Below are 14,146 nucleotides of genomic sequence, written 5' to 3' on the forward strand. Positions count from 1 at the left end.
CCTCCATCCACCAGGAGGCAGGCAGGAAAAGAGAGTGGGATACAATTCTAGAACACCACCTGCTGGGATTCCAAAGTTTCACTGTGGCCAGAGACCCAGCCTGCCCACCTGGACACTTTCTTGGATGGCCTAGAGCAGCAAGAATCATCCTGGTTGCACGCAAGCAGATTTTTCTGGGCATCCACCAAGGATTTAAAAGGGGCTCTTACATGTCCTAGTGGAGACCTGAGGTCACTGTGGGGCTGGTGCTTCACTGTACGGCTGGCCCTGTCTCTGGTCTGGGTTAGATTGGGGGGAAGTTATTGGGGATTGATGGTGCCCCTGTAACACGTAAGTCTCCATGGTCCAGGCTCTAGAATGCTCCCGGTCCTCCGTCTGCTGCCTCACCTTGGAAAGCACGTCTGGGTTGGGGTCATTCTGCAGAAGCACCGCAGCCGTCCGGGTGTCGTCGTTGCGGGCCGCGATGTGCAGGGCAGGGAGGCGCACCCTGCCTTTCGTCCCGTAGTTGATGAGGTGGGCCACCACGTTCTCATGGCCCTGCTGCAGAGCCACAGCCAGCGGAGTGAAGCCATCCTGGCCAGAGGGGAGGAGGAAGATCGATTTTCTCCAACTGGAAGTGACCACTGGCTGTCCTCAAGGCAGAACACACGCATTCACACCCCAGGGCTCTTGCTCATGACAGGCCCTCAGCCTCCAGGTCTCTGCTCGTCCAAGCTCTCCCAACCTTCCTTCAAGCTCTGTGTAAATGCCACCTCCTCCCTGAAGCCCTCCTGGCCCTCCTCTCCCTCTCTGCAGCCTCACAGCGCCTCTTGAGCACGTATCTAGTTTTCCTTCATAGTTTGTTCCCAGTCTGAATGGGTGCTATGAGAAGTATTTTACTACCCTTTGCTCCTTCCCACCTTCCTCTCACCCCATCTACTGGTCAGGACAGTGCCTTCAGCATGGCAAACGAGTATCATTTATTCATTTCACGAATATTACTGAACACCTACCCAAAGCTAGAAACCATGTCAGGCACCAAGAATTTGATTGTGAGCTACTGTTACTCATCCCCTCAGCTGTATACAGGGGCCCATGAACTGGCGAAGCAGAATGATAACTCGGGCATGTAACTATTGAGTCTTACAATGTTACAGCTCCAGAGAAGCCTCGGCTTCAAGTGGAACTTCATCATTTATGACAAAGCTCAGGATCAGAGCTCAGGGCCTTGTCCAGGGTGCAGAGTGGGATCCTGGCCAGAGCCTTTCTCATGAAGGTCCAAGCAGACGTGTCAATCATACACCCCCACCCCACCCCCACCGCTGTCTAGCCGTCAGTGTTGGTTACAGTGGGAGTGACGTGGTAGACTCTGATGCCATCTCCCTATGTGTCGGGCATTCCCCAAGACCCACCACTCTGCCTCTCACTCCCTTGCAGAGCCAACAGCAGCCAGGAAGAGTGCAGTGATCCGAAGGTCCAGAATGCTCAGGGACACTCTACATCGATCATGACACAGGATGCACCTCAAGCCACGTCCCAGGAACACATGCCCCACAACCACGTCCGACCCCTGGAGACTCCCAGCAGGGAGGCCATCTCCCAAGGTACTTACTTCTGTGGCTACATTCTGATTAGCTCCATTCTCCAGTAAAAACTTAACCACTTCTAAGTGATTCTCTTGTGCTGCCATGTACAGGGGCGTGAACCCTTTCTGTAAACCAAGGGAAGAAGTCATTGCAATTCACCCACACAGCGAGAGGCTAAAACCGGTGCAAAATCTTCTAAACTCGAGGACAGCTCTCTCATCATCCTGTTTTCACGGGGTAATATCCCCACCCGTATCTCCAGGTATAAAAACTCTTTGCCCTTTGAAATGGCCTAGTGGGATTATTATTACAAAAGGCCACCAGGTGGGGGGGACACTCCACGGGAGTCTGTTTCTGCCCCTCGCCACCATGAATCAGCCTCTCCCCCACACTTCCCCTCTATTTTCATTCCCCCATGTCCCGCCCCCACACACAGCTTCTCTTCCCAAACGGGCCATAACTAAATGTATTATTTGGCTGGTTTACTGAACAGGGACAAGGTCCACAGTGACCAACCACGTCATGCTTAGAGTGTGTGGAAGTGTGAAAAATCATAAAGATGCCTTCTTCGTTGCTTGGAGACCCGTCACTCACAAATCTGGACTCAGCGACAGTGTGTGTACAGCCCAGTAGTCAATGAGGCCACTGTGTAACAGCGCCCTCTAGCGCAGGGACTGGGGAGAGCCCTCACCTGGGACTGGGCATTGACGTTGGCTCCATAGTGGACCAGCTCCCGGACCACCTCGTCCTGACCCGCGAGGGCGGCGATGTGCAGGGCCGTGTTCCCTTTCTGAAACACATGAGGGAGGGAGGAGAGGACGTTGCCCACCGGCCTGCATATGTGGCTGTTAAAGGTACAGGGACAAGGATGCTGCTTGGGGTGCGCAATGGCTTTCTCGGTGGTCAAAGGGAGGAGACAACACACATGACCCACCATACATCTTGAAACAGTGGTGAAAGCACAAGAGGGAAATTCTTCCTGTTCTCCGTGAAAAACTAATGTCAAAGAGTAAGAAAGCCGACTGACTTCTTAGCATTAATCCGCTGCCAGCAGGCCCACATCTTGCTACCTGCTCACAGGCAGTCTGCCTTCCTCAGACCCACACTGAAGGGCTCCAGGCAAGCCGGCCTTCCTGGCCTCCCTGTCTCTCCCAGCCCGGAACTCTGCAGGACGAGGCAGGGCCCCTGGGCTCCGGAGCTCTGTGGAAAGGAGGCCGGACGCCACGGGCTCAGCACCCTGGATGCTGTTACGGCGACACCTTCCAAAGCTGGACCAAAGTGCACAGAGGGACTGAGAGAAGAAGACAGTGAGCCAAGTACCAAGTAGGAAAAAAAGGGTAGGAATATGTAAAGGAGTTGGGGGATAATAAAATGAACTATAAAATGTATGCAAGGAAAAGAAGGAAAAACATGTAAGTAAATGGGAAAAATAAATAGAAAAAATCTGGCAAGGGAAAATACAAAGAAAGAATATTTGAAATACTAAGTAGATGTTATGAGCAAGAGTTCACCAAATAAGAGAGAAAAGCTAGAAAGAAAAAAAAGAAGAAGAAAATGAGATACACAGTTGTTTTAAAGTAAACTTTTTAAAAGCCAAGAACTGCTAACAGAGACTGAGAAACCAGAGTCTGAGAAGGTGAGTGAGACATCCTGATTTTCTTTTTTTTAAAAATCCTAGGTCAAGGATATTTTTCCATTTATCCTCAGATAGAACAGGAGGGAGGGAGAGAGAGAGAGAAACATCAACATGAGAGAGACACATCAACCGGTTGCCTCCCACATGACCCCAACCAGGGCTGGGGACGAACCACAACCGAGGTATGTGCCCTTGACCAGAATCAAACCTGTGACTCTGGTCTGCGGGCTGATGTTCTAACTACTGAGCAAACCAGTTAGGGCATCCAGGTTTCTTATCTGGATTCATCTAGGTCTTTCACAATGATTCCTAGATGGGGTTTGGGTCGAGAAGGCTTCTTTGGTTCCAGAAGGCCAGCCTCCCTAGCTGGCTCCTTCCCGCCCCCTAGATGTCCTGGGCTGGACCATCAGCACTTTCTCCTAGGATGACTGGCCTCATTGGCACCCACTCAGTGAGAGGCAGGCAGGACTGCCCCAACTGATAACTTCTGTCAAATAGAGCAGGTCAGAGAAAATGGGACCACAGCTGGACCCATCGTTCCCTCTGCTACTTAAGGAGCAGAGATCTCAAACGGCCTCATTTTTTCTAGTTCAGATGGTATATAGTTTTTAACCATATAACACTTGCTAGTCTGTCTTAGGAAACTCAAGCCCTGGGGAGAAGGAACTTTAAACCCACTGCATGTGCTTTGGCCGTCTGTACTCTGGGAGAACAGGGTCCTCATCCAGGCTGAACTGAGCAGCATGGGCCCCAAGCTCCATGGCCACCCAGGCACTGATGCCCCAAGTGCCCACGGGTGGGGAGGTGGCCCCACCAAAGGTGCCTGGGGGCTGGAAGCAGCTCAGGTTTTTGCCTCTAAAATGTGACCTGTACGAGGCATGAGGGTCCTGCTTGTTACCTCCCGAACTTGCCTTTTTGGTATATCCTTAAGTCTCATTTGATACACAAGAGGTTTCTTTCTCAGACATCCATCAGAAAATAAGTGCCAGGAATGAATGTTCCGATGCTAATTAATCATTTTTCAGAGAAGTCCAAAGATCCTACATTTAGAGGCCTTGGCACGTGGGTCCGACTCATTCACTGTACCAAGTGGGACAGGGCTGTTGGCACCAGAACCTCCTCTAGAAATCAGGACTCAGAACTCCAAGCCTCTCCCTTTAGAAGAAGGAGGCACACTGTATCCATTCACCCGTAGGCCACACATGGACGCACGTGGGTCAGGCGTAGAGGTACGGGCATGAGGTACAGGTGTAGAGGTACAGGTATGGAGGTACAGGTATGAGGTACAGGTGTAGAGGAATAGGCATAGAGGTACAGGCATGGAGGTACAGGCGTGGAGGTACAGGCGTGGAGGTACAGGCATGGAGGTATAGGCGTGGAGGTACAGGCGTGGAGGTACAGGCATGGAGGTACAGGTGTAGAGGTACAGGAGTGGAGGTACAGGTGTGGAGGTACAGAAGTGGAGGTACAGGTGTAGAGGTACAGGAGTGGAGGTACAGGTGTAGAGGGAAAGACGTGGAGGTACAGGCGTGGAGGTATAGATGTAGAGGTACAGGCGTGGAGGTACAGGAGTGAAGGCACAGGTGTGGAGGGAAAGACGTGGAGGTACAGGCGTGGAGGTATAGATGTAGAGGTACAGGCGTGGAGGTACAGGAGTGAAGGCACAGGTGTGGAGGGAAAGACGTGGAGGTACAGGCGTGGAGGTACAGGCATGGAGGTACAGGTGTGGAGGTACAGGTGTGGAGGTACAGGTGTGGAGGTACAGGTGTAGAGGTACAGGAGTGGAGGTACAGTTGTGGAGGTACAGGCGTGGAGGTACAGGCGTGGAGGTACAGATGTGGAGGTACAGGCGTGGGTGTACAGGCATGGAGGTACAGGTATGAGGTACAGGAGTGGAGGTACAGGCATGGAGGTATAGATGTAGAGGTACAGGTGTGGAGGTACAGGCGTGGAGGTACAGGTGTAGAGGTACAGGTGTGGAGGGAAAGACGTGGAGGTACAGGCGTGGAGGTACAGGCACGGAGGTATAGATGTAGAGGTACAGGTGTGGAGGTACAGGCGTGGAGGTACAGGTGTAGAGGTACAGGTGTAGAAGTACAGGTGTGGAGGTACAGGTGTAGAGGTACAAGAGGAGGTACAGGTGTGGAGGTACAGGCGTGGAGGTACAGGTGTAGAGGTACAAGAGTGGAGGTACAGGCGTGGAGGTACAGGCGTGAAGGTACAGGCATAGAGGTACAGGTGTAGAGGTACAGAAGTGGAGGTACAGGCGTGGAGGTATAAATGTAAGGTACAGGCGTGGAGGTACAGGTGTGGAGGTACAGGTGTGGAGGTACAGGCGTGGAGGTACAGGTGTAGTACAGGAGTGGAGGTACAGGTGTGGAGGTACAGGAGTGAAGGTACAGGTGTGGAGGGAAAGACGTGGAGGTACAGGCGTGGAGGTATAGATGTAGAGGTACAGGCGTGGAGGTACAGGCGTGGAGGTACAGGTGTGGAGGTACAAGTGTAGAGATACAGGAGTGGAGGTACAGGTGTGGAGGTACAGGCGTGGAGGTACAGGTGTGGAGAGAAAGATGTGGAGGTACAGGTGTAGAGGTACAGGAGTGAAGGTACAGGTGTGGAGGGAAAGACGTGGAGGTACAGGCGTGGAGGTATAGATGTAGAGGTACAGGCGTGGAGGTACAGGCGTGGAGGTACAGGTGTAGTACAGGCGTGGAGGTACAGGTGTAGAGGTACAGGTGTGGAGGGAAAGACGTGGAGGTACAGGCGTGGAGGTATAGATGTAGAGGTACAGGCGTGGAGGTACAGGCGTGGAGGTACAGGTGTAGTACAGGAGTGGAGGTATAGATGTAGAGGTACAGGCATGGAGGTACAGGCGTGGAGGTACAGGTGTGGAGGTACAGGAGTGAAGGTACAGGTGTGGAGGGAAAGACGTGGAGGTACAAGTGTGGAGGTACAGGTGTAGAGGTACAGGAGTGGAGGTACAGGTGTGGAGGTACAGAAGTGGAGGTACAAGTGTGGAGGTACAGGAGTGGAGGTACAGGAGTGGAGGTACAGGTGTAGAGGGAAAGACGTGGAGGTACAGGCGTGGAGGTATAGATGTAGAGGTACAGGTGTGGAGGTACAGGAGTGGAGGTACAAGTGTGAAGGTACAGGTGTAGAGGTACAGGAGTGGAGGTACAGGCGTGGAGGTACAGGTGTGGAGGTACAGATGTAGAGGTACAGGCGTGGAGGTACAGGCGTGGAGGTACAGGTGTGGAGGTACAGGAGTGGAGGTACAGGTGTGGAGGTACATGTGTGGAGGTACAGGCGTGGAGGTACAGGCGTGGAGGTACAGGAGTGGAGGTTCAAGTGTGGAGGTACAGGTGTAGAGGTACAGGCGTGGAGGTACAGGCATGGAGGTACAGGCGTGGAGGTACAGGCGTGGAGGTACAGGTGTGGAGGTACAGGTGTAGAGGTACAGGCGTGGAGGTACAGGCGTGGAGGTACAGCAGTGGAGGTACAGGCGTGGAGGTACAGGTGTAGAGGTACAGGCGTGGAGGTACAGGCGTGGAGGTACAGGTGTAGAGGTACAGGAGTGGAGGTACAGGCGTGGAGGTACAGGAGTGGAGGTACAGGTGTGGCTGAGTCTCCGGCTCCTCGCCCTCAGGAAGCTATGTTAAATGTTTCTTTCACCTGCCCCTTCCTGCCTGAAGTCCCCCTAGGCCAGCGCTCTCCCCTCTGAACCTTAGGAAGGGAAGCGGGTTGGATGTAGAACCCAGCTGTGGATCTTGGCCTGGGTCACCTTCAGGATCTGGGCTGAGCGCACCGGTGTCCCGTAAAAGCCAAGGGAAGACCCTGGGAAGCAGACCCCTCCCTCTGTGCACACATGGTAAGGTCCAAAAAGGCCCCTGGCCCAGTGTCTGGAGCCACAGGGAGAGGGTCGTGGGTCTGTTTTCTCTGCCCCTCCCTCGCATGAAGGAGCACATCCCCGAAGAAGCAGGAAAAATGTCTTAGGTATATCTGATCCACCCAGACCCGCTGTCTCCATTCCCAGGGAGCCCCCGAGCCTGCGGAAGGGAGGATGGTGGCGGCAGGTGCTGACTGGAGGTGAATGGGGGACTGAAGCTTTCTCCCCGGTCACCACCAGCTTGGATGCTGAGCTCTGGCCTCCAAGTGGTGGAGATGGCAGAACAGGGACAGAATGCATTTGCTTTGCATTTTTAAAATTTCTAAGCACTTTAGAAAATGATATCGGCTTTGGCTTTTTATTCTTTTTTAAATCTTTCTCAGGCTTGCGAGGCCCGTTCCCTAATCAGTACAACTCTTGCTTAGCCCACGTTCTCAGTTCCACCTTCTCCCCTCCCTCCGAATGGTACTCAGAAACCACGCCGACTTGTAACATTTCTATAAATAACAGAGACACGCCAAGGGTTTGCTTGCAAAATAACAATCAAAAGGGGAAATTCGGAAAGAGTAAAAGTGCTGAAGCATAATGTTTCTGCAGCTCTTGGGGGAATGCCAGGCAGAGGCAAGCTGCTCTGGCCCACAGAGCCCGTCAGATGGCACACTGCTTGCAGCCAGGGGTGCCAGAGCGTCAGGGGCGCGGTCGCAGCCCTTCACCCACAGGCGCAGGGGAGAAACAATTCGTGCTTGTGGTGATGTAGAGAAAAATGCCCGTAGACTCTCAGGAAGCACAGCTCCGTCTATTTTACCTGTGAGCTCTTTTCACCCTCGGGAAATGACATGAAAATTACCACAAGAGATGATTCTACCTTCATAATATTTTGGTAGTTCACTTCATAACCATAAATTATATCTGTTCTCTGCACCGTGCTCTTCTGGTTCTCTGCTTGAAAGGCGGCAAAATGTTTGCTGTGTGGGACTGAAACTGAGGCTGATGTGAGACCGTGTTCAATAAATAGCAAATGGAAAAAAGAGGCAGGAGGGATAAGCCCAAGAGGAAAACCACAGGAAATAACAGGGGAAGGAAGAGAAGAGAAAACAGAATTCCAATTAGTAAACAGAGGTGATCTTTTGCTTAGTTTTGTCTTGCAATGATGGCTGCATTCTGCTTAATGAACAATAAGATGCATGTATGTAAGAAATGAAACTGATTTAGCAACCTAGAGATGCATTAGTTTCATGACTTAGGTTCCTGGACTTAAGCTACTGGTGTTTATAGTCCATTGCTTTGGGGAAAACAGACTGCTGTGAGGGGTGTGACTCATTCTCTGCCCAACGCCTCCTGGGAAAAGAAAAGGCAGTTCCAGGTAATCCGTCAGGGGAGGGGACAGGTCTGGCTAACTGAGAAAGGCTTGCTGGAGAAGGGTAAGTGATGGGATCTGGACTCTTCCACGGCCCTCAATAACAACACAGTCCCCAGTTTTTATTGATTCCTTCCGAGGTGCCAGGCATTTCATGTACTACATGATCTCACTTCATTTTCGAACCAATCCTGCAACTGAACATTATAATCTCCATTATGCAGATAAGGAAGTGGAGGCTTTTCACTAAATTGTCCAAGGTCACAGGGTATAAAGTATCTCAGGATTTGGACCCAAGGCACCTGACTGTAGAGGTCACAGTGCCCTTTAGTCCCTGCGTTCGAGTTAGGGACCCTGAGGAAGCATGAGGCCCCCAGAAAATGGGGTTATTTTCAGTCTGATGGTCTAGTAATAAGGATAAAGTAAAGGCCTACTGAATCTTTGTAGAAACAGGGCCCTGTGTTTTCAGGTGACTTCAGGGACTCACAGAACGAGGAAATGACTGGAAAGAGAAGAGAACTTCAAAAGCATGCAAGCACGTGCTCAAGAAGAGCTGTTCTCTACGCCAAGGTTTGGGACAGTACGTGACATAGACTGCTGTCAGGGGTGTGACTCGGCCTCTGCCCAAGGCCTCCTCGTAAAAGAGAAGGCTGTTCAAGGTAATCAGGAGACCCACTCCTTAAGAGCCGTACCTTGGTTGTCGTTTCTAGAATGATTTCTTTGTGCAGAAGTTCAACCACCATCTTCACATGGCCTTCTTTAGAAGCCAGATGCAAGCCGTTCAGCCCATTCTGTGAAGAACAGAGGCAGGAAGGGTGTGGTTAGTGGGACTGTGCACCTGCTCCAGCTGGCTGGATAGGTTCCCTCCCTAGCGAAGGGCTGGAAGGGGAGAGCTGGAGGGGCCCTGAGTGCTATCAGCACAGTCACAGAGCCAGCCCAGCATCTCCGAGCAGCTCTTCTGGAGGAGCATCAGATAACAGGAGAGCAGGGAATCGGGGTGATAACAACACCACCACCCCCTGGATATGCATCGAGTGTGGAAAGCTCTCACAAGCCAATGGATGACCTTGAAACTCAGATCTTGCCCAGGCTTTAGGCGTCTGCTTCATTGAAATGGTACGGCTTCGACCCCTTGGTTCATTATCACTCCAGCAACCAGAAAAGGTAGAGGCAATACCAGTGCATCCTAAACATTTATAGCGCTAGATGTACATGTAATAAAATGATAAATTTTGAAATAAGGCCATATGAAAACTAAATACCACCACCACCCAGCTATAAGATGTGCTCAATAGAAAAGTTAGTATGAAAATAGCTCCTTTGCCACCTAGTCATTTCAAAGGCGACCAAAGCTGATAGTTACATTTTAGGGAAAAGAAAAAAATAAAACTGAGAAAACAGAGCAAACATTTTCCATGCCCCATCACCAGTCCACAAAAAGCAGAACTCTTACTAACCAATTAAAGTTTCAATTCATCTGGGGAAGCTACTACTGTGCCCTAGAGAAAGCAGCCTGGCTCAAGTTTCCTTTATCACGCTCCTGCTTCCTGGTCTTCTGATCCAGGCACTTAGTGGCTTTCAAAGTTTCTAGCAAAATCTGACTTCAAAGAGTGCTACTTAGAGCCACAAATTATTCTGACAACATGACGGAACTAATTTCAATGAACTAAATTTCATTTCCAACGGTTGAGTAGATCTTGGCTCCATATAGAAAATGAATTTAGTCACTAAGCATTGTCCATCTCTAACATTTGTGTGTTGTTCCTCCCCTCCTCCCTCTCCATCAGCAGTTCTTGGCTCTTATTCTACCCTCCTTCCTATCTCCTGTTTTGGTCAACTATGTTCTAGCATGTTCCTTTCCAGGGGATGCCACAGAGTCACCACAGACTCTGGCTAATCAGAAAGACCCTGGATGGCTGATGTGGCTCAGGGGTTGAACGTCGACCCATGCATCAAGAGGCTACCAATTCGCCCTGGCCAGTTTGGCTCAGCGGTTGGAGCGTCGGCCTGCGGTACTGAGAGACCCGGGTTCGGTTCCCGCTAAGGGCACATACCTCGGTTGCAGTTTGTCCCCGGCCCTGGTTGGTCGTGCGGGTGGCAGCTACTCGATGTGTCCCTTCACGTCGATGTTTCTCTCTCTCTCTCTCTTCCTCTCTCTCCCTCCCGCTCTATCTGAACAAAAAATGTCCTCAGGTGAGGATTAAAAAAAAAAAAAAGAGGCTACCAATTCAATTCCCAGTCAGGGCACATACCCAGATTATGGGCCTGATCCCCAGTGGGGAGCATGCAAGAGGCGGTCAATCAATGTTCTCTCTCATTGATGTTTCTATCTCTCTCTCCCTCTCACTTCCTCTCTCTCTAAAAACCAATAAAAAAATTAATAATAACAAAAAAAGAAAGACCCTGGCCACCAAGATGGAGGGGCTTGGCTCCTGATGGTATGATTTGAGGAGTCCCCATTATGGGTTCCTGAAATTCCTACTCTCCCTTTGTGTCAGGGCATCATTTCCAGGAGATTCCAGCTAAAACCAAATATTCTACCTGGGGACGGTAGTGCACTGACCATTGCTTTACTAAAGCCAGCAGAGGGAAGCAGTGAGTAATCACTGAAGTAGACACAAGGCACCGTCCCATGACGGGAGAATAACAGGTGTATACAATTCTCTTTATCTAGGATCTTCAGACAGGGTAAATGCAACAGGGGGCCTGGATGCCAAAGAAAAGGGTGGGCTCCGAAGGGAACTTGACCTACTTCCTATTTAGATCAGACCCCACCCCCAGTTGGCCAAATCTTTGCACATCAGCACAGTCAGCCTCGCCAAGGTGTGTGCGGGTGAGGAGTGAAGAGTAGGGGGTCCGGGGGTGGTGATAAGAGGGTCCCTTCACCCGATATTTCCCCATGCAAATGTCTGCAAATTTCCATTGGATTTCCTCCTCTAGCCGATTTTGAACACCATTAAATGCAGGGTCCAAAGCAATGTAAACTATTCACACCCCGTTATAAATGACTTTATCAGATAAAGTCTAGGTCAGAGCCAGTTTTGATAACAGAAAGGGAGGAAGTGATTGAAGGCTAGCCAGCAATCTGTTGGGACAGGAATCTGAGGAAGGGGGAAGACCACTCGGCTGAAGGAAACCAGTTCCCCTCCTATCAATTTGCAAAACACAAATTCACTAAAAAGCAGTATTTCACGTGACTGAGCTCTGGGAGCCACTCCCTCCAGCTGTGTCCTTAACTCCCCCACCCCCCATCCCCCACCCCCCGCTGCCCTGCGCACAGGAGTCTCTCTCTTCCTGAGCACTGGGATCCGATCCGAAAACTGCCTTATCTGGAAGGTTCGGCGCCGAGTGCAAGCACTCTGAATATTCGAGAACTGGGATGGCGCTTTGGATGTGGGAGCTTCAGCAGCGGCTGCAGTTGGCTTATCGCAGGGGACGCGGCTGTGGCAGCAGCGAGTGTGGCGGTGGGAAGGGTTTTCATGCCTACTTGCACAGCACCGTCACTTTCCAGGAGCACTGCCTGGTCCCAGCTGCCTCAAAGCTGGCAACTTGGCAAGTCTAGAAGGAAAACACCTCCTGTTTACTGCTACTGCTCTGGGTGTCTGTCCTTGGTATTTGGAGCCAGTGTCAGGATCTCAATCCAGGGGGAATTCTAGACAGACTGTCTGAGCAGAGAATGCTGGAGTCTAGAGGGATAGTAGAGACCCTGACTGCTGAGGAAATCAAGGGCCAGAGTAGTCAAATGATTAGCTACGGTCACACTGTCTTTCTAGGGCACAGCCACATATAGAACCAACCTGGATTCCCCAGGGGAGAAAAAGGGTTTTTGTTTTTTCCCCCCTAGGAACTAGTATGTTTCCTTCTATCAGATGATGAAAGCAAATTTCCCCCTTTTGATTACCAGGCAGCTCAGAGCTAATGCTCAGTCACGATAGGCATCCATGTGGGTCTGGTCATGACCTCTGGAGTGATCTCCAGGATCGCAGTCCTGGTCCACAGAGAGCCCCCCTTCTTCCCTCCCTGTGCCACACGCTTCCCTCCCAAAGCTGCACTCGTGGCAGAAGGTGACACTAAACAGAAGGAACCGTAGAACTAGATCTGCCTCTCTGATAGTTTCACTCAGCTCCCATCCCAATCCTGGTTCAATGAGCTTCTGCTTCTTTATGATTTTTAATTGTTCTCCCTTTATTTTTAATCTGTTTGTTTTCAACATAGTCACCCTAAGTTACTTCCAAGTCTTTTACTGTGGTGATCTGAATCCAGTGCCCTCATCAGGGCCACAGAACAAGGCCATTTGGCATGGCTATGACTGGTGTGTAAGAAGGCCCACAGACAATGAAGACAAAGTCACACAGGAACTTGGCTATAACAAACATTAGTCTCAACTACAGTGACTGTCGCTGCAGTCACCTCATGCTGAGCATTTACTTAATTTGATGCAGCAAATGTTTATTGAGAATCTGCTCTGTGCTGGCACCAAACTAGAGATGAATAAAACACAAACTCTTAGCCTTAAAGAACTCACTTCAGTAGAGAAAACAGATGCATTAAAAATAAATGCAAAATCAGCCCTGCCCGGTTTGGCTCAGTGGTTAGAGCGTCGGCCTGCGGTCCTGAGAGACCCGGGTTCGGTTCCCGCTAAGGGCACGTATCTCAGTTGCAGTTTGTCCCCGGCCCTGGTTGAGTTGTGCGGGTGGCAACTACTCGATGTGTCCCTTTCACGTCGATGTTTCTCTCTCTCTCTCTTTCCCTCCCACTCTATCTGAACAAAATATAAAAAAAAAAACAACGTCCTCGGTGAGGATAAAAGAAAATAATAATAATAAATGCAAAATCACATGAAAATGCTCAAATTGGCATGTCTAAGACTAGAAGTAGCACAGAGGAGAAACAAGTTGCTCTGTCAAGGAGGTCAGGAAAGCTTCATAGAGGCCTTTACAGGCAGCCTGTACGTAGCCAATGTTGCAAGATCATTAACAATGACAACTTGAGAAGCTGTGTCTGAGTTTAAAGTCTAAACCCATTGGGTAAAATTTTAGACCTATGCTCCCAGCTATTGTCATCAAGTGCCTTCTTCTTTCTTCCAGAGCGCACCTGAATTCAAGGGATGCACAACATCACAACCCACTGCAGTGAGTTTTCTCCAGCAACTGCCTCAGCAGGAGGCTGGCTGGTCACTATCCAGTAGCCAATACCACAGAATGCCTGAAAACTAATTTACTGCACATGTACACTAAGGAGCTTGTATAACTACCTTATTAGATGCAAAGCTGGTCTATACAGGAGACCATTTATGGCACCAAAGGAGTGTTTCATGGATAAATACCATATTTAGTACTTTATTTTTTAAAGCAGATTTTTATTGATAAAATAAGAAGGGGGTGCAAGTTCTGTGAGCTATTTGCTCTTAGCTGTGACTATAAACAGAGATGAACTACATTATTCTACCCCTTCAAAGCCAGGATCCATGTGTTTTGTTTTAGTTAAATTAAGTTGTTTGCTAAAAGGCAGGCTGCTACATCTTGCCTTATATCTTTTCATCTATTCCATATAACCTTCACAACCACTCCTCTTGATGCCAAATGGCAGACAGACTGCTGAGGGGGATCACGGGAACAGGTTATCACACATTTCTCCCCCAAATAATTAACTGGCTGTGGAGGATAAGCAAGAAGGAGGCAGAGGAGCACGAGAGTAAATGC

The 14,146-nt window shown here is 50.1% G+C and overlaps 1 protein-coding gene across 13 annotated transcripts in view; it reads right to left on the bottom strand.

Moving 5' to 3' along the window:
- The window catches only part of ANK1 (ankyrin 1), a 138,251-nt gene that overhangs the window by 70,761 nt on the left and 53,344 nt on the right, over positions 1–14,146 (bottom strand). For all 13 annotated transcript variants that reach the window (XM_036250576.1, XM_036250573.1, XM_036250571.1 and 10 more), the window contains exons 3-6: positions 9,137–9,235; positions 2,257–2,355; positions 1,592–1,690; positions 388–573 (exon numbers count right to left, since the gene is read on the bottom strand). In XM_036250576.1, the coding sequence (XP_036106469.1) occupies positions 388–573; positions 1,592–1,690; positions 2,257–2,355; positions 9,137–9,235 (483 nt within the window). The remainder of the gene's footprint in view (positions 1–387; positions 574–1,591; positions 1,691–2,256; positions 2,356–9,136; positions 9,236–14,146) is intronic.

The sequence above is a fragment of the Molossus molossus genome, unplaced genomic scaffold (assembly GCF_014108415.1).
Source record: "Molossus molossus isolate mMolMol1 unplaced genomic scaffold, mMolMol1.p scaffold_m16_p_9, whole genome shotgun sequence".
Classification (NCBI taxonomy): Eukaryota; Metazoa; Chordata; class Mammalia; order Chiroptera; family Molossidae; genus Molossus; species Molossus molossus.